The sequence below is a fragment of the Piliocolobus tephrosceles genome, chromosome 12 (genome assembly GCF_002776525.5).
Source record: "Piliocolobus tephrosceles isolate RC106 chromosome 12, ASM277652v3, whole genome shotgun sequence".
In the NCBI taxonomy this organism is placed as follows: Eukaryota; Metazoa; Chordata; class Mammalia; order Primates; family Cercopithecidae; genus Piliocolobus; species Piliocolobus tephrosceles.
The window spans coordinates 93589448-93610530 of NC_045445.1; the positions used below are offsets into that span (position 1 = coordinate 93589448).

Sequence of the window (21083 nt, forward strand, 5' to 3'; positions counted from 1 at the left end):
GTATACTTTTCACAAAAATAACAAAATATACACCATGGGGAAATGAGATAAGCTTCATGAGACCTCTGCCATACTGGCCCATGGGAGACAGTAAGCCATCTCACATGCCCAGCACACTGCTACTATAACCAGCAGCTAAGAAAGCCATTGCACAAAGATTCTCTACAACCAAAGAGCTCATACACAGTCTTTGACACTGAAAGCACCCAGAGCCAAAGCTAGGTGACCATACACTACACCCATTAAAGTCACATCCTCAAGGGGAGAAAAAAATTTTAAAACCCAGTAAAATCAGAAATAAATTTAAAAATAATAAGAGGAAATTATCTGCCCAAATGAGAAGGAACCAGAAAAATGATTCTGGTAACGTGCAAAAACAGAGTTCTACAACGCCCCCAAAAAGATCACACGAACTCTCCAGTGATGGATCCAAACCAAAATGAAATATTTGAAATATCAGATAAAGAATTCAAAATGTTAATTATTAGGTTGCTAAATGATATCTAAGAGAAAGTTAAAAACCAACATAAAGAAATAACTGGACCAAGTAGAAGAAGAATTTCAGAGCTTGAAGACAAGGCTTTCAAATTAACACAATCAGATAAAAAATTTTTAAAAGGAATTAAAAGAAATGAACAAAGTCTCCAGTAAATATGGGTTTAGGTATAAAACATCCAAATCTAAGAATCACAGGTGTTCCTGAGGGAGAAGAAAAAGCAAAAAACTTGGAAAACCCATTTGAGGAAATATTTGAGGAAAATTTTCCTGGTCTTGCTAGAAATTTAGACATCCAAATACAAGCAGCTCTAATAACTCACAGGAGATTCATTATAAAAAGGACATTATCAAATCATCAGGCTATCTAAAGTCAACATGAAGGAAAGAATTCTAAGAAGAGTGAGACAGAAGTATTGGATAACTTATAAAGGAAAACCTATCAGACTAACAGCAGACTTCTCAGCAGAAATCTTACAAGTCAAAAGGGATTGAGTCCTATCTTTAGTCTCCTCAAATGGAATAACTGTCAGCCAAGAATTCTGTATCTATCAAAACCAAGTTTCATAAATGAAAGAGAAATGAAGTCTCTCCCAGACAAGCAAATGCTGATGGAATTTATCTCCACTAGACCAGAACTATAAGAAATGCAAAAGGAGTTCTAAATATCAAAATTAAAGATCATATGCACCAGTATAAAAACACTTGAATGTAAAAATTTCACAGGACTTATAAAACTGTAACACATTGAAGAAAATCAAGCAACTAGGTAGCAGCACGATGACTGCAACAGTACATCACATGTCAATATTAACATTGAATGTAAATGGTCTAAATGTGCCACTTAAAAGATATAGATGGACAGAATGGAAAAAAAAACACAAACCAAATATCTGCTGTCTGCAAGATACCCAGTTAACTTGTAAAGATGCTTATAGACTTAAAGTAAATGGGTAGGAAAAATGTTCCATGTTAATGGAAACCAAAAGTGAGTGGGAATAACTATTCTTAGATAAAACAGACTTTAAATCAACAACAGTAAAAAAGACAAAAAACGTCATTATACAATGATAAAGAAATCAATTCAACAAGAAGATGTAACAACCCAAAATGTATGCACGCCTAACTCCAGAGCTCCCAGATTCATAAAACAGAAACTACTGTACCTAAGAAAAAGAGATAGAAAGCAATACAATTATAATGGAGGACTACAACACCCCATGGACAGCACTGGATAGATCATTGTGACGGAAAGTCAACAAACAAACACTGGACTTAAGCTGGACTCTAGAACAAGTGGATTTAACAGACATTTACAGAAAATTCTACCCCAAAACTGCAGAATATACGTTCTTATTGTCAGCACATGGAACTTTTTCAAGATAGACCATATGCCAGGCCACAAAACAAGGCTTAATAAATTTCAAAAAATCAAAATCATATCAAGTATTGAATCAACCCAAAGCAGAATAAAATCAGAAATCATTTCCAAGAGGAACTCTCAAAACCATACAAATATATGGAAATTAAATAGTCTACTCTTGAATGATCTTTGGGTCAAAAATAAAATCAAGATGGAGATTAAAAATGTTTTTGAAATGGGTGAAAATGCTGACACAAGTTATCAAAATTTCCAGGGTATAGCAAAAGCAGTGCTAAGATAAACGTTTATTGCACTAAATGCCTACATCAAAAGGACAAAAAGATCACAAATTTACAACCTAACATCACACCTCAATGAACTGGAGAAACAAGAACAAGCCAAACCCAAAGCTAGCAGAAGAAAAGAAATAACAAAGGTTAGAGTAGAACTCAAGAAAATTGAAAATAAATTTAAAAAATACAATGGTCAATGAAACAAAAGTTGGTTCTTTGAAAAGATAAACTAAATTAATAAACCACTAGCTAGATAAAGTAAGAAAAGAAGATTCAAATAAGCTCTATCAGAAATGAAAATGGAAACATCATACTGATAACACAGAAATACAAAGGATGACTGAGACTACTATGAACACTTCTATGCACTCAAAGTACAAAATCTAGAGGACATGGATAAATTCTTGGAAATACACAACCACACAAGCTTGAATCAGGAAAAAAAAAAAAAAACCCGAAAAAAGACAAAAAAAATTAGGGAGACGAAAAAATTAAAAAAAAAAAAAAAAAAAGCCCAAAATCTCCTAACCAAAAAATCAAAACAAAACAAACAAACAAACGAAACACCCAGTACCAGATGGATTCATAGCCAAATTCTATGAGACAAAGAACTGATGCCAATCCAACTGAAACTGCCCCAAAAGACTGACAATAAGGGAATCCTCCTTAACTCATTCTACAAAGCCAGTGTCATCCTGATACCAAAGCCACAAAAGGACATAAAACAAGAAAGCTACAAATCAATATACTCAATGAACATAAATGCAAAAATCTTCAACTAAATTATTAGCAAACCTAATCTACCAGCACATCAAAGAGATCATTCACCAAGATCAAGTCGATTTCATCCCAGGGATGCAAGCATGGTTCAATATACACAAGTCAATAAATGTGATTCACTATATAAACAGAATAGAAACAAAAACCATATGATCATCTTAATAGATGCAGAAAAAGAATTCAACAAAACACAGCATCTCTTTATGATAAAAAACCTCCAACAAACTAGATACAGAAGAAACATACCTCAAAATATTAAGAGCCTTTTATGAGAAACCCACAGCCAACATCAAAATGAATGGAGAAAAGTTTAAAGCATTCCCCTTAAGACAATTATACTCACTTTCACCACTTCTATTCAACATAGTACTAGAAGTCCTAGCCAGAGCAATCAGGCAAGAGAAAGAAATAAAGGGGATCTAAATTGAAAAAAGGAAGTCAAACTATCTCTTGTTTGTAACTCAGGAATGGAAAACCAAATACTGCACATTCTCGCTTGTAAGTGGGAGCTAAGCTATGGGTACACAAAGGCATACAGAGTGGTATAATGGACATTGGAGACACAGAAACGGGGAGGTTGTGGGGGGTGAGGGAAGAAAAATGATCTATTGGGTATAATGTACACTATTCAAGTGATGAATGCACTAAATGCCCAGACTTGACCATAGTACAATTCATCCATGTAACCAAAAACCACACATAACCATAAAGCTACTGAAATAATAAATAAAAATACTAAAAAAACACAAAATTACAAGTGAATAAAACACTTCTAAATGTTTAAAGGAGCTCATTTATTGGAATGCTGTAAGTTTTTCTACTGCAATTTTGGCTAGGAAATAAAGTGATTTTTAAAAGCAAACGAGAATAAAACAGCAAGCACAGTAACAAGGCCCTCACAAACTCAAGACCCAAGTTACACACATGATTTTATGCTGAATTAAAACCATATTAATTATTAGGTATTAAATACTAATTAATACTTAATGACAGAAGTTGAGGAAGAGCTAAAAAGACTACTAAATAATCAAAAGCAGTTTTCTGAGTCAAATATGGAACCCTTCAAATGGTTTTGAAAGCCTATAAGCTAACCTATAAATATCAAAACACTAGAACAGTGGAGGCAATCCTGTAACTAGTCATATAAAGAAGTATTCCTTACCAGAGCAATTACCAAAACATCCTTTCATTAAAGGATTTCCTTAGATTCTTATACTCCAACTCAAAGAGTAACTGTATTCCTGTATATGACCAGCATATCCCAAAACTGCTTTCCTTAGTTTCATACCCTTAGAAATAGAGAAGGATCTTCTCTTTCAGCATAGACCTTAAAATCCAATCCTCTTATTTTATATTGAGCAAACTAGACAGACTATATTGAAGCTAGACTATATGACTTGCCAATCCTGTAGTCTCACAGCTAAGCAGGAGTTTACCCATTTTACTATGTCTTTCTATAATGGGCCTTTGAGCCTTCTCGGGGCTATTTTGGTTTGTGGATAGCTATCTATATTTGTGTTTTTTGTAGGGGAATGAAGACTGGTTATCTCCTACTACACTATCTTGGTGACATCACCTGCTACTGTGCCTTCTCTGGTTTAAATTTGTGTGTACTAACTCCCATGTCAGAAAGAGAAATTTACTATATCAGTGCAATATGAGGGACCTGACATAGTGCCTAACACACTGTGGTTGGCACTTGAACTGGTATATACCAATTTCCTAAGTCAATCTAATGAAATCAGCAACCTCTCTTCATCTCACTCCTAGTGGATCTTAACCTTGACACTACCTCCCTGCTTTGAAGGACAATAAAACTGGGGCAGCAAATATATTTTAAAAATAAATAAATGCTGCTTAGTGAGATCACTTGGACAGATTTCTTGCCTAATTCTGAAAATTATTTACTAATATATAATATCTTTCCCTTATCATTGAAAATGTGTTTAAAAGAGTGTTTTGTTAAAACAAATGACAAAATTTTATTTGAAAACTTCTGCTGACCTTTTATTCCTGAAAAAATGGTACAAATTAACCTATACCTCTACAAAATAAGTTTGCAAAGCATGTCAAGCATTTGGTACAGCACTTTTTCTGTTTCTTACCAGGTCCCGTTGATCCTCCTGTACCAGATCCATTTTGTGTACCAAGCAAAATATTTTGGCATCTGGAGAGTTCTGCAGAATGGCCTCCAGGCATGATTGGTAATAGTGCATGTCCTTTTCCAGTTCGCGGCTCTCCACATCAAAGACATAAATCAGAACCTCCACATTTCGGAAGATGTTGTCCCGTTGGCTAGTAAAATAATTTTCCATGAAGGTGTCTTGCCTGGTAGAAAAAAGATATATAGTAAGCAAATCCTCAGTTCAATCACTCCTCCTTATGACCTATTTTTGTTGGATTGATCAATGTGAAAGATAACCTTAAGGCTTCAATCTAAAGGGCAAATCATAACAAATAAGTCTGGCCTTACCTTCTTACCTCTGGAAGCACAACTTGAGCCAACAAAAGAAGTTTGCAAAGCATGTCAACCATTTGGTGCAGCCCCTTTTCTGTTTCTTACCAGGTCCCACTGATTCTCCTGTACCAGATCCATTTCTCTGCCCCTCTTCTTATATTCTAAACACACTGACTTTTTCTCAATTCCTCAAGTGACACATGGTTTATCCACTATGTAGCCTTTACACATGCTGTTCACTCTGTCTCAGATGCTACCCCCTACCTCTTCATCTAGTTAACTCCTGCTTGTCTCTTTAGATTTCAGTTCAATCCATATTTCCTCATAGAAACTGCCCATGGCCTCCTGACAGGTCAATCCACCAAGCATAGGCTCTTATATCAATATATTCCTCTTACTTCTAACACTTACCACAAGTTATTACACTTGTTTGTGAGTTTTTCATTAATACCATTCACTTCCCTAGATAGCAAGTTCCATGTATGTTACTATTCTTCATTGTTTCCCAGCTTCTAACAGTGTTAAGTACTCAATGAAAATTTGCTGAATGAATAACTCAGTAGTCAAATATTCTAAACTACATTAAAATGACTCCAATGATAACTTTTTTTTTTTTAATTTATTTATTTATTTATTTTTTTGAGATGGAGTCTCGCTCTGTCGCCCAGGCTGGAGTGCAGTGGCCGGATCTCAGCTCAATGCAAGCTCCACCTCCCGGGTTTACGCCATTCTCCTGCCTCAGCCTCCCGAGTAACTGGGACTACAGGTGCCCGCCACCTCGCCCGGCTAGTTTTTTGTATTTTTTTGTAGATGTTGCTCTCTGCTCCTTAGGCTAAGTGCTACTTTCCAGGAAGCTCTCAATTATCACTTGGCCAGCAGAAAACAGTAGCATCCGGTAGTAGGAGAAAAAAATCAGGAACCTAGGTTCTAGTCCTGCACTTTGCTATTAATTAGCTGTGTGAACTCAGCAGAATCATAATCTCCCCGGGCCTCAGCTGCCTTATCTGTAACAACGAAGATCATCACATCTTAGTGCCTAAAAGCAAGGGACTTGGGACTAATGTCTTAACACGGATTAGAAAATTAGAACCAATGATAATGAGGAAGGATTTGTATGGAGATAGGTGCTAGGATATTAAGTGATCCATCTGCTATGAGGAATTGAGTCATTTTCTTATAGAGTATTTAGCTATTGCATTATTCTTTCAACACATATTCACTGAGCACCCACTCTATGGCTGGCTCTATGCTAAGAGCAGGGATACACTGAGCTAACAATATCTATGCATTTTGTGAGGCACTCTGCCATGCAACTTTGTATAAATCATCTTAATCATCAAAACAACCCTATGAGCTGGTACCATTGCCTTCACTACTGTACAGATGAAGAAACTGTGGCTCAGAGAGTTTAAATGATTTACCCAAGATAACACAGCTAACAGAGCTGAGGTGCAAACCCCAATCTGACTCCAAAACCTATGCTCCTATCCACTGTGCAGTGCACACTGCTCCTTCAGCACAGAGGTGCAATGGCCATAGGGTAGGGAGCAACATCAGCATACATCCATAGTGTGTGTACATTTGTGATGGAATATGTGGTGAATACTTTGCTCATAAGAGGAAGAGCTACCTCCTACTCTTCCAAAAAGTAGGTAACTTAGCTAGAGAATGTGTGCTCAGTGTCTGATCTACAGTATTGAGACTGCCTGGAGAAAATTATTGACGTATTATTACTAAGAACAAAGTAGTATGGTGTGACAGCTAAGAGCTCAGCACTGGTGTCAGGATGCCTGAGACAGAAACCTAATTTATTCCTCCACAAAAGGGGATAATCTATCCCAAACTACAGATACCTAGATAGAGCTTGGATTAGTGCTATTTAAACATGTCACATACAGAGGGCATTTTCACAATTCCATAAAAGTCAGAGATGTTTATTGAATCAAGTGTCAATTTTGAAGTAATTTCTATCCAATCTATTACAAATGATAGTTACTCTAGGTGTGTTCACCATGCTGATATGCTAGATGCCATGATTACTGACATCAACTTCATAAACAAGTAAGCAGATGGTACTTACCCACCACAATCCCACAGGTTCAATACCAGGTTTCCCAGAAATCGAACATGAGAATGTTCTACATCAACTGGAAGACAAATATGACAGATCTAGTAATTATAGAAGGTGAAGTGAAATTCAAAATAAGCAAAGCACTAACCCATGAAATTTAGAAGGACCAAAGTGGAGTGAAATGCTCAAAGCCACAACAAGAAGGTGATTTTCAGCTGAGTAGTGTGGTTTAGTGGCAAGGTGGGCACCTAAACTACCCTGAGCTACAGAATTGGCTCTCATGTAAGTCATTTTACTTTTTAGTAGTTTAATACTTAGAGCAGAAACAATCTCCAATTACAATACTTGTGTTAAAATTTCAACATGTAATAGATATACACCACTTAATCAGTCTTCCCTGTCCCACCTGCCCCCACCAACCTCACACACACAAATTTTTAAAAAAGTAACAAAAAACAAACATAACACATAACCAAATGAACTCCTGCTATTGATTTCCTTTCCAGTTAATGACCCTAACTTTTTCCCACTTTTGACTCTTCTATCCACATTCAATACATTGCTAGTCCTTTGTAATCTCTCTCAATTCCATTCCTTATTTTATAACCCACCACAAACACTAAGGAAGCCCCTTATCATCTCATGTCTACACTACTACAATAGCTCCATAACTGACCTCCCCACCAAAAAGCCTTACTCACTTTTACTTCATCCTACAGGCTACTGCCAGGCTCATCTTCTTAACACTACTTTGAACATGTCACTCCCCATTCAAAACACTTTCAATGGCTCCTCCATGCCTATGGGGAGGCATTCAAGGTCCTTCACAATTTGGCTTCCAGTCTACTTATACATTCCCCAATGATCCACATTAATAAAGCCTTTCACTCCAGCCCAATTTGGTTTATTCACAGTCCTCCCAAACCCCACTACCTCCCCAACCCCCAAAATACTTTACACCAGGGGTCGCAAACTTGCTAACAGGGGCCAGGCCAGTAAACGTATATGAGCAAAGTTGGCCACATATGGAGGGTAAACATCTACCCAATGGGATAGTAGAGTGAGCAGCAGTTACTCAGCTCTGGTTCCTTTGCCATGCAGGAATGGGGGCTCTGGGTTACCAGATCTTTAAGTTTTTCAGCAGTAGTGGGAAATCCGTATTTTTATGAAAACTTTTACATGTTGATAACTAATTCCCATTTTTAGAAAATATCACATGGGCCAAACAAAACACATCTACAGGTCTTATCCAGGATACAGGCTGCCTGTTTGCGACCTCTGAGTTACACTTCCCTCCCCTCTATTCTTCACCTACTCTGTTCATCTGCCTGGAAAGCCCTCCCCATCTTTCTTTCAAAATATACTCATCTTTTAAGAGCCAGCCTAAATCCCACCTCCTCTAAAAGCCCTGCCTGGCTACCCCCACTTACCGTCATCTATCCCTCTGAATTCATTCAAACATTTATTAAGCATCTACTCTCTGCCAGGCACTAAAAATCCCAAGGAGTAATAACGAAAGATTTTATCCTGAAAATTTATCAAAGTCTAGGAATTATAATCTATACAATTTGTGATAATCAATCACACAGTGATATTTCCCCTATGACTATCTCAAAGCTGTTGCTTAAATTGACTGCTATCTAACTTTTGTGCAATTTTATCTTCTTATAAACTACATTGTAAGCAGCAGAGCATTATTTTAAAAAGCACGGGCTTTGGAGTCGAACAAATCTTCATTCAAATATCATGGCTCTACCTCTCTGTGTGACCTTGGGCAAGTCACTTAAGCTCTGAGTATTACTTTCCTCTTCTATTAAAAAAGAAAGGGGGGGGGCGCAGGGCATCGCATTGACCTTACAGGATTACTATGAGGATTCAATGAATTATCATACATAAAGTGCCTGGCACGTAGTAGGTGCTCAAACTACTTCCCTTCTCCCCTTTACTTCCCCCTCCTTGGAAAAGGAATCATATCTTACATGTCTTTGTATTTCCAACAGAGTCTACGAGAGAGTAGGTGCTCAAACTGCTATTAATTTGAAGACTATGTATACGGTCTAGTACTAAAAAAAAATGGAAAGAAGTGCTACTGAGAAAGGGAAAGACAATAACAAAAGAAGTGACAGGATTCAGTGACTGTTTAGACATGGGGCACATGGGATAGAAATCAGGTTTCTACTCCCATATCATAGAAATTATTCTCATCAAGTGACCAATGGCCCCATAACCAAATCCAGTGGACCTTTTAGTCCTTGTCTTACTTTCTGCAGCATGACACTGTTGACTACTCTCTTCTCAAAAAATTCTCTTCTCTTGGTCTCTGATATCATATCTACAACTTCTCTGGCAGATCCTCCCTTACAATTCCTATTCTTCTTTCTGTCCCTTAAATGTTGGAGTTCTTCAGGACTCCATCCTTGGCCACCTTCCCCAAGGCAAGGTAGTCTATTCGTATTATTTTATTTGCCATTTGGACACTGATGACTCAGAAACAGGTATCTCTAGGACAGATTTCTCTCCTACCTTTCTGACATATATTACAAATCTCCATTTGAATAAACCACAAGTATCCCAAACTCAATGTATCCAAGTATATGTAGCTCATCATCTCCCCTTTCTTCCTACAAATCTATTCCTCTTTCAGTCTTCTCTATCTCAGTGAATTCAACCAGTTGCCTAAGCCAAAATCTCAGTTTCATCCTTCAGTCCACTTTTTTCCTCATCATTCTCCCTAAATCTACCAGAAAGTCTGGCTGACTCTATCTCTTAAATAGATCTCAAATCCATTTGCTTCTCACCATATCCACTATCATCACCCTAGCCCAAATCAAGCCCCCATCATCTCTCACCTAGTCTACTAAAATAGTTTCCTAACTTATCAACCTCTTTCTAACCTTGCCTCCCTCCAATCTATCATCCATATTATAGAGTGATCTCTCTCCAAAATGCAGATTTTCATTATTCTTTAAACAGAAAAAAACCATGTATCTCTGCATATGCACAACTGTATACACCCAGAAAAGAAAGGGCCAGAAGGATAACCTCAAAACTACTAATTGTGGTTGTCCCTAGGAAGCAGGCCTGAGAGGGAGAAAAGAGGCTTTTTACACGTCTGTAATGTTTGAATCTTTCACAAGTACTACTTTTGTAATTAAAACTGAAAATTAAAAATATAAAATATAAATCTGCTCATGTTGCTTTTTTTTTTTTTTAACATTTTCCCTAATCCCTGGGACCTGTAAAATATCGCTCTTCTGTTTAAAACTCTCTCTACCCTCAGGTCCTACTACCTAACTTGGCTTACAAGACATTGTATGATCTAACCACCCACTTCCTGCTTCCTTCTTTAGTCTCATGTCTTCCATATATGGCTCTCTGGCTCTCCTAGTCTTCCTACCCTATTATCACAAGAACAACTAAAAAGAACCAAGAACAGAGCTTTGGGGAATGACACACACTTACGGGGCAGAAAGAAGAAAATACTATGATAAAGATTTTTTTTAAGGAGAGATGGGATGGTTAAAGATAATGGAAGAAAACCAGGGTAACAGAGCATTAAATAAAAGCCAAGGGAACAGAGAATTTTGAGAAGGTAGGAAATCTTGGAGCCGTCAACAGTGTTTGAGACTAAAATACTTCATAATCAATCTTATTGACAAGTTTACTGTTCCAACAAATACATTTTAGCAGCCCCCTAATAAATTAATAATATCACCATCATGTACTCTTACTTCAAATTTCAAAACACAGTAGGCTCTAAGTTTAACAAAATAAAACTGGACTATTTTCAGCAATGAGAAACTAGAAAAACACTAAAACATTAAAATCAATGTAATATTTTAAAAGTACTCTTACTACTTTTAAAGAAAATCAGCAACTACATAAAGAGGACTATCAAGTAAAAAGTAATGCACTATATATGTATTTTGAACTTGTCTATAAGTTTAGCAGTAGAACCCAGGTATTTCTTTAGCAATGACAAACTAGCTAATGATGATATCCTAAAACATAGTATTTTAAAGTATACTTTCACTACCTGTAAGGAGATACAGTGATTACTAACAAAGTATTAGTAATAAAGGTCCTGCTTGAGATATTCTTAAGGACAAGAGCTCTGTCCTGTTCTCTGTGCCTCCTACATAGAAAGTTCCAGAAAAGTACTTGCTAACTAAATGATTTGCCTTAATGTATAGGGTTCATATAATTCGCAAAATTCTGTTCACAATAAGGCTGCTAGGTTATATCAAAACTATTTCAAGCAGTTTGAATAGCTCTGAAATGTTGGTTGCAAGACTGTTCTCTGGATTCAGGGTAATAAGTCAATTCTGATCAGCTATATAAAAACAGCAACAGCAAATGGACTAGAAAAAGGTGCTTCAACAAAGTGTGCAGAATTTAAAACAGAAATAAAAATACGTCTGCCAGGAATTGTTAGGAGAGGGTAAGCTAGATAGAATGTGGCATAAGGAATAAGGGAAGAGCATAGATTGACATTCCAGCTCTGATACTTCCTAGCTTAGTGATATTAACTTCTAAGTTGTACCTCCTTCTTTATTCCCTATAAAAATGAAGTCAACATGAGAACTAAAGTAAATAAAACAGTACACAAAAGCCTGACAAATAACAGTTGTTCAGTAACCATTAGCTTCTCTAATCTACTGAAACCATAAGGGTAATTAGGCCCAGATATTTAACTTGAAAGGAAAAAAAAAAGTTTTAATTTATCAAATCAAGACAGAGAGAAGTTTGGACAGGTAGACCTTCCAGAGGCCAGAGATACAGATGTCAATTATAGAGGCATGACAGGCCATGGGACATTATCCTGACCAAAACTTTTGACCAATGACTTAGATGAAAACTAGATGAGATATTCATCAAATGTACAAACTCCATGGAGTTAGTAAAGATAGCTAATGTATCAGATAAGAGAATAAGTAGCTAAAATGAAAATAGGATCCAATCCCTTTTTTTATGGATGAGAAAAAAAGGATTGGACTTGTTCTGAATTTCACAGTTAACAAACAAAGGGTACAGGAACATATCATGGGCTAAAACAAACAAAACTAAATAATTTAATAGAAGTAAGCATTTATTCTTTGGTTTAAAATATTAATTGCCCAAAAGCCAGAAGGGCATGTGTTTTAACAACAACATATTTGAAAGGGAATTTCAATATATTTGAAAGGGTTTTTTGGTAAGACTCTTCATAACGAAAGTTACTCCAAAAAAGGAGGATACATGTTAGACCGTGCTAACAGCAATGCAATGTCCAGAATAAGAGATGTGATAGGCCCACTCTGCCCTGATCAGACTCCACCTGCATCCAATCTCAGTACCATAAGAAAAATGTAGACAAGTTTGAACAAGTCCTTAAAAATGTTTCAAAATATGTCAAATGAGAAATAGATGGAAGAGCTGGACATTTTTAACTTAAGAAAGACATGATTTGTGAGGCAAGATGGCCGGGCATGGTGGCTCACACCTGTAGTCCCAGCACTTTGGGAGGCCGAGGCGGGAGGATCACCTGAGGTCAGGAGTTCAAGACTAGCTTGGCCAACATGGTGAAACCCCATTTCTACTAAAAATAAAAAAAATTAGCTGGATGTGGTGGTACACACCTGTAGTCCCAGCTACTTGGGAGGCTGATTCAGGAGAATCCCTTGAGAATCCCTGATTCAGGAGAATCCAAGAGGAGGAGGTTGCAGTGAGCTGAGATCATGCCACTGCACTCCAGCCTGGATGATAGAGCAAGACTCTTGTCTCCAAAAAGAAAAAAAAAAAAAGATTTGTGAGGCAAGAGATAGCTAGGACAAACTGAGACAATGACTATCCTCAAATTTTTGTAGAGGCTTAAGAGAACAGAAAGAGAACAAGCTAACAGAAAAAAAAAACAAAAAACAAAGAAAAAAAAAAAAGAAAGAGGCCAGGCATGGTGGCTCACACCTGTAATCCCAGCACTTCGAGAAGCAGAGGCAAGCAGATCACTTGAGGTCAGGAGTTAGAGATCAGCCTGGCCAACACAGTGAAACCTTGTCTCTGGTAAAAATATAAAATTAGCTGGGCGTAGTTGTGGGTGCCTGTAATTCCAGCTACTCGTGAGGCTGAGGCACAAGAATCACTTGAACCCAGGAAGTAAGACTGCACCACTGCACTCCAGACTGGGCAAGAGAGTGCAAGACTCCATCTTAAACAACAACAACAAAAAATACATTCAAGAAACAGCTTTCTAGTCATCAAAGCTGCCCCAATTATGAGAGTCTACACTTACACTCCAAGCACCATAAGAACAGAAATGAGGTTTCCTTCTCCTTTATATCCTAGGGTCTGAAACATACTGTGTTTTTAAAATGCTGTTGTTTTTGAAACTTCAGGAACTGTATAGAGTAGTGGGTGGCCTGTCCCTAAAAATCAAGGACCAAGCAGAATCCAGAAATGCTTGAATGCTGCAGAAGGAAATGGCAGTACAACCCAGAGACAGAAGGGCTCTCCCAGGATCCTACATTCACTGTCCGTGGCAGCCCAATTAGTACATACTAACACTCAAACTATAAAAGGCAACAACATATTCCCTAAATCAGAACCAAAACTCTAATGAGATCATCTATGTGCATCCAGGAAAAGAAGTAGCAGAGTACAGATCAAGTTAACCTCTTTCCTTCCCACCACCGTAATTTACCTTTTAACGAAGACAAGGTGTAACTACTGCTTTAAAAAATCTTAGGATATTTTACTCTTATGCTTGTTAATACCTATGAATTTCCCTTTGTATAAGGGTTAAAAACACTCTCCCCACAAGACGAACAAACAATGCTTGTTTAAGAAATAACAGGATAAACAAAAAGCTGGATAAGGGCAATTCACTTCATAAACAACCTAGAAAGAAAAGAACCTCCCTGAAGAGAGCAAGCAGCAGTAACTGGAATTAGGCCATACCTCTTTGAGAACCAATGCAAAAAGGGTAAACATGCTCCATAACAAATCCCCCAACCTTTCTGCATCCTCAAGCTACTGCAAACAAGTGTGTTATGCAGACTATTAAGAGTTAAGATCACCTGACGTTACGATAAGATAAAACATCTTACTTGTTGCACCAAGGCGACGTGTGTCTCTGGCAATATAATTTGCAAAGATAATAGACCTCATGCTGGTCTTACCAGATCCACTTTTACCCATCAACAGCACCTAAGGACAAAGTAGGGAAAAGGAAAGGAAAAAAGTTAGCAATCTAGAGCAAATCAAGTCTAAAGGGATCTATTTCTCTCCTAGATTTGATATTTTCCTGAACTGACAGTACCAACAACCTGGTGTGGATACTCACAACTAACTAAACTCTTCCCAACCAAGGGTGAATGCAGAGATACTTAGAATTCCAGAAGCCAGACACTTACCTGTCACAGGACACACATCCTTTAGGTGACAGAATTACACTGAATCTATGCTATTAAGATGCACTGTTAATATGTTCAGTAACACGTTAGAAAAATACCACGTTTAGAAGAAACTAAACCCTGTTCTATCATAACCCAATGTTTTGTTAACTGAATTACCTAGCAGAGGATTGCAATATAACTGAAAGTTCTTCCTCCTCCTGCTCAAGGTCAATCTTTCCACCTCTGCCTTTGATCTCATCCCTTCCACTTACCGCTATGCTCTTGTTCCATTTATTACTATCCCTCCTTTTTCTTTTCAAAAGCTTCCCATGGCCTGCAGGATGAAATCCTTAGACTACATATAAGACCCTCCTTGATCTAGTCTATCTACTTCTCATCCCTCATCTCCTGTCCCTCTTAGCCTGAAAGTTTTAGCTTACAGCCACACTTAATTGAACTGCTGGTAGTCCCTCTGATTGCTCCCAACCCTCTGGAAGGTCCTGCATCTGTGCCATTGTTTCACACAGTACTCTCTGCCAGTAAACTATCCATTCTCTTTCCTCCTTCAGCTAAATTGCAGTTACCCTTCAAGACTTGGTTCAGTGATCATTTTTGCAAGAAAATATTCTGAGTCCAATGCTCTAGGCTGACTTAAGTGTCTTACCTCTGTCCTCCCATGGCACTGTTATTTTATTGCAAAGACTATAATGCACTGCAGTTACTTATTTTGGGGGGGTCTGTCCCTCTCTCTCAGAAGACTCTGAGCTCTGGAAGGGGAGAGAGAGTCCCCTCATACCTCCAGTGCCTAACATATAACAGATGCTCCAAGTATGTACATCAAAAGAACAAGCAAGTTATCAAAACAAATATATAAAGCAAGAGAGTATCTGACAGTGAGAATTGTCCAAGGGCAAGGGTAGCCTCATGAAGGTAAGCAGCCTTCCTGTCAATGTCAGCATCTCACACAAAGAGCACTTGTCAAAGATGCTGTATACTCTTGTACTAAAAGGGAATTTAGTAAAGTGACTTTTGAGAGTCCTTTCAAATCTAGAATTTATGAAATATAGTTCCAATTACCTTGCTTTCCTTTTCTTTCTTTCTTTTTATTTTTTTGAGACCAAGCCTCGCTCTATCATCCAGGCTGGAGTGCAGCGGCATGATCTCGGCTCACTGCAACCTCTGCCTCCCAGGTTCAAGTGATTCTTGTGCCTCAGCCACCCCACCTCAGCCACCATCCCATGCCTGGGATTCCAGGCATGCACCATCATGTCCAGCTAATTTTTTTTGTATATTTAGTACAGACAGGGTTTTGCCATGTTGGCCAGGCTGATCTTGAACTCCTGGCCTCAAGTGATGCGCCCGCCTCAGTCTCCCACAGTGCAGGGATTACAGGCATGAACCACCGTGCTCAGCCTTACCTTGCTTTTCAAATGAAGGGAATCTATATTCTACCTTCAATCCCAAGATATTTTATTAAAATTTTTAATTACAAATATAAGGAGTATTGATGAAAATATACTACACTCAGGCTTGATTTAATCTAACAATTTTAGCTACATAACTTTATCTCACTAAGGAAATGTCACTGCTGAGCCAGTCTAAAGTTGCCACAAAAAGTTTGCTTTTGTTCTTTAAAATTTTAATTGAAAAACAATAACTTTATATTTAGGAGGTATAATGCGATGTTTTGATACATGTATACACTGCAGAATGATTAAATCAAGCTAATTTTTGTTCTTAATCATGTAGAAATGTCTGATATTTTTAGGCATTCTTGATGAAAGCAACTTCAGACAGGCTCATCAAGAACATTCCCTTAGCAAACTGTAGTTACAGAACTGAATTATTAGATGAAGCTAAGGCAAAATATGGTACATTTCCTTCAGTTATTAATTTATACAATGTACCTCTTTTAATTGCCTATGAAAGACTTGCCAAGGCTAATCATGTTAGGTACTGATCTAAGTGTTCTACAGGCATTTACTAACTTAAATGTCACAACAATCCTATGATACAGTTAATAGTATTACTACCATTTTACAAATTAGGAAACGGAAGCCCCAAAAGGTTAAGAAATTAGCTTGAGCTGTACTCTTAGCAATTCTGCCTAAACCCCAACGTAGGGCACAGTACTATGACAGCACAAAGGAAGGTGTGTCCAATTCCATCTGAAGAACTCACATAAGACCTTATAGTGGTAACATTTGAGTTACATTAAAAATAAATGTGCAGACAGAGGCCTGTATGGTGTGTGGTATATGGCTTACACAAAGTGCAAATTAATTTGTAAATCTGGAGAACAATAAATTCTGCATGGCTGCGATAGGGTGCATAAGTGTGGCAGAGGGTTTGGTCAGGAACAGATTTTTAAAGGACCATGAAATCATTTAGATTTTATTCCACGGGCTTAAAGAAGTTACTAAAGGTTCTTAAGTATGTAGATGACTCAGTCAGATTTTCATATTAGAAAAATTAAACCAGATAGCATACAAGGGGAAGAGAGTCAGAGAGACCACATAGAAGTCTCCTGCAATAGTCCAGAAAAGATGGTGTATATATATCACAAACTTCCTGAATATCAACTTCTTACCTTTACCTTCATGGTTTTGACGTATCTAACACGTCTTACCTTTTTCTTCATGGCTGTATTTGGTAGCACCCACCTGCAGATATAAACCAAAAAACAGTTTCTATGATCCAATTCCCTTAGAAATTGAAATTAATGAAATATAAACAAACATGGAGGTACAAAAGAGCATGTTTAGTACAACAGCTGAGTACAGCTGTGTGGGACCTGAGATGAATAGAGGCCCCATTTTCCTAAATTATAAAACTGTGTGTATGCTCCCTATCTCCTAAGTAGAAGTTCAAGAGAGAACTTCTAGGAAGATGTATTTAGGAATACAAATGAGTCATTAAAATTCAAGATTCAATTTTTCATCATCTTAAATGAATCAAAACAATGCAGCTGCTTTAATCAAACAATATCTTCTATTTCTAAAAAATAGAGTATATTGATATCCTGTATTTGAGGACTGAATATTGAATATCCTGTATTTATAAAAAGCATTCAGCCTCCTAATTTTAAAATCTGGAAGTATCTTTTTAATCCTTCAGCTGTCCTTCCAAGCCCTATTTCATTCATCACAGGCACAAAGTAGATATAAGTCTCAAATTCAGGTACAAATTAGCACAGAAAACACCCTCAAGCCACTGGTCTCTGACCTGGAAATGCAAATCTTCTTCCTAGTCTTTCCATCCCCAACCTGGTGACAGCAAATCTCCTTTACTGGTAATTCAAAGCAACTCAGAACTGCTTTAATTAGAACACTCCCCCAGCACCACCACCAGGAGTATCAGCCCCTTCCCAAGGGTTGTTTCTGCCCAGTTAGCACCAATTCACTTTCCAGTTTATCCTATCGTCCAAAGCATAATACCAATCAACATTACTGGTAAATCAAAGCAATTGATCACGGAGGGGTGGGGAGAAGTGTTCTAATTCACAATACTCCCTTCGATTTGAACACCCCCACTTCCAGGTTTGACATAATACCCTTCACCCACCCAAGCGATCCTTCCGGTTCCCCTAGTGGTGGATCCATTCTCGGCCCCAGATTTTCTTTCTCCATCGTTTTCTCAGAGTCAGATTCTTCCATTGAGCAACAAGTCCTTTCCAGTCCCTTCTAAATCTTCAGTAGTCTTTAGGGTTTTTTGTTGTTTGTTTTCTTTTTCGCCCCTCAACTGCGAATTCTCATCGCCTATGGCCCTCAGGCTTGCTCTATTCTTGCCTCCGCCTTTGTCCACTGGGGGGCCGCTTTCCCCACAGTTACCTTTATCTCCCCAAACCTGGCCTCAAGGCACAGCCGAGCTGGCTAGCTCTAAGGCCAAGTGATTCCGTGGTACAAAGCAAGAGTTGGACAATGTCAGGAAAAGAGAGGTGGGTTGGGGTTCGTCCCGAGTTTGGGCCTCAGGCCCCAAGGTCTGGCAACCCAAAGGTAACTTCACCCGCAAAGAGGTGAGGACCGCGAAGGCGGAGGAGGCAGAAAGAGCTGACCGGTGCCGTAGGCACTAAGCGGTGAACGCTTCAGCTGGCTCGTTGCTTCCGAGCCCGGCCGCTCGGAGAGTCAGCCAGCGGAGGCGGTAGTTACGACCTAACCGCCCGCCCTTCAGGAACCCAGGTATCTCACCGCAGCCACCCCACTGCAGGCCAGGATCACGTGGGCATCTGCCCTAAACCCGAGGTCTGTCACGTGACTGCCGCTACCAAAGGGATGGGTGGGCTGGGAAGAATACCATAGAGACAGCTCCGGGAAAGCCAGAGTGCCGTCTGTCATCGTCACGTGGCCTTGGCTCAGGCTCCGCGCCTCCGGCGGGGTAGGGCGCTGGGAGCCTTCAGCCTGTTTAATGTAGGTGAGCCTGGAACCACTCATCCGCTATGGAGAATTAAAGGAGCCGGTAGCAATTTCAGTGCCTCTGAGCTTCTCTCTTTTACTGCTGGTTACCGGTAATGGTTTTTGACGGGGAAGACTGAGCATTGTCTTTGCCTTCCTGCTTTTTATTGTTAATTCTTGCAATCAAGTTTGTAATTAAATGATTAATACATCCAAAGCGCTAAGAACTCTGTCTTCCACATAGCAAGTGCTGTATAAATTATCGTTATTGCTGAAACCAGGGATTCGTCAGGAATTTTAACACACGCATTCATCTTCCCACTTGTTTAAAACAGGAAGTACAGGAAATACCATAGTAAGAAGTCAATAAATAAAGTCTAGGGCTGGGGATGATGGGTCATGCCTTTAATCCCAGCACTTTGAGAGGCTGAGGAGGGAGGATCACTTGAGGCCAGGAGGTCAAGACCAACCTGGCCAACATAGCGAGACCCCATCTATAAATAAGTAAAGTCTAGAATTGATAACAGAAAGACTACCGGTAGGGGTATGCACACCAGGAAAAATGCCCAAAGGGGTTCAAAGATGTTGCTTTTGGAGAGTGGGGTAGGGGACAGGATGTGATATGTCAGGGTACTATTATTTTTTATCTGAAGCCCTTCTGTGCTATATATATTTCTATAATGTATAAATGATATATAATAAGATAATATGACAATTATATTTAATATAATCAATTAATACTTAAATAATGTTATAGATGCTATTTTAATACATGTGTAGTTTGTTAGTTATATTATTTATAATTAATATATATGATATACTACATGTATTATTTATACATAACTGTATACATATATTACTTTGAGAAGAAAAAATGGGAAGGAAGGAAGAGAAGGGTACTATTATTGAACTTGCCTTTGCAAAAACTGTAACTGAGGAAATTATGACAGCGAAAGAGATCAGACCTAACCGACTCTATCTTACAGCTAACCTTTAAGGTGTCCTTGTTCATTCCTGTGTATAGGCCGAACTAATCTTGGGAAGGAATTTAGTTTATAGTTTAACTCTGATACAAAATTGATAATAGCCCTTCCCTCTCCTCCCACCCCCCCCCCAAAAAAAAAAACAAAAACCTTCTTACCTGGGAACCAGTCAGCCTTTGCAGGACTAACAAATTAGCTACAAGATTAGAAATTACAGTTTAGGGGCCATGCAGCCTCCAGTTGCAAGGGTCTGAACCTCCCCAGATTGCTCCCGGGAATAACATCACTGTTGTAAAACCTAAGATCACTGTTTGATATATTTTGCAGACCCTGCATTCCGATGCACCAGCTTGTGATACAGGTGCGGGGTAGGGAAGTGCTGGGCAGAGAAAGGCGGGTCCCTGGCTAGGGCTCCACCCTCGGGGCTGTGCCCACGGACCTAGGTGAGGATAGGCACTCCTGCCTTCCCACCCAAATGTTATATTCACCCCTAGATGTTGCCATGGGGTCAGAGCCCCACAGCCTGCCTGTCTGCATACTCCCCCTAGAGGTTCTGAAGAAGCGAGCCATTCCCCCTGTGGCATGCTCTGCAAGGGGGATAGGGGAACTTTCCCCATTTCACTTACAGCACTCAGACCAGTAATCTGGCCCAGACAGTTCTGCGAACCCACCCAGGAACAGAAGATAGCAAGAAAAACTCACTTAGAGCCCCCTATGATTCCATATCCAACTCAACCAGTCAACACTCCGTACTTCCCAAGCCCCTACCCACCAAATTATTCTTAAAAATTTCAATGCCCTGAGACTGATTTGAATAATAAAACTGCAGTCTCATGCACAGCTGGCTCTGCATGAATTACTCTTTCTCCATTGCAATTC

General features: G+C 38.7%; 1 protein-coding gene across 2 annotated transcripts in view; it reads right to left on the reverse strand.

Moving 5' to 3' along the window:
- RRAGB (Ras related GTP binding B) overlaps positions 1-19156 on the reverse strand; it is a 46033-nt gene extending 26877 nt beyond the window's left edge. For both annotated transcript variants that reach the window (XM_023202148.2, XM_023202147.1), the window contains exons 1-5: positions 18395-19156; positions 17460-17493; positions 14543-14642; positions 7470-7536; positions 5037-5259 (exon numbers count right to left, since the gene is read on the reverse strand). In XM_023202148.2, the coding sequence (XP_023057916.1) occupies positions 5037-5259; positions 7470-7536; positions 14543-14642; positions 17460-17493; positions 18395-18486 (516 nt within the window). In that variant the 5' untranslated portion in view covers positions 18487-19156. The remainder of the gene's footprint in view (positions 1-5036; positions 5260-7469; positions 7537-14542; positions 14643-17459; positions 17494-18394) is intronic.
- Positions 19157-21083: the final 1927 nt, after the last annotated feature.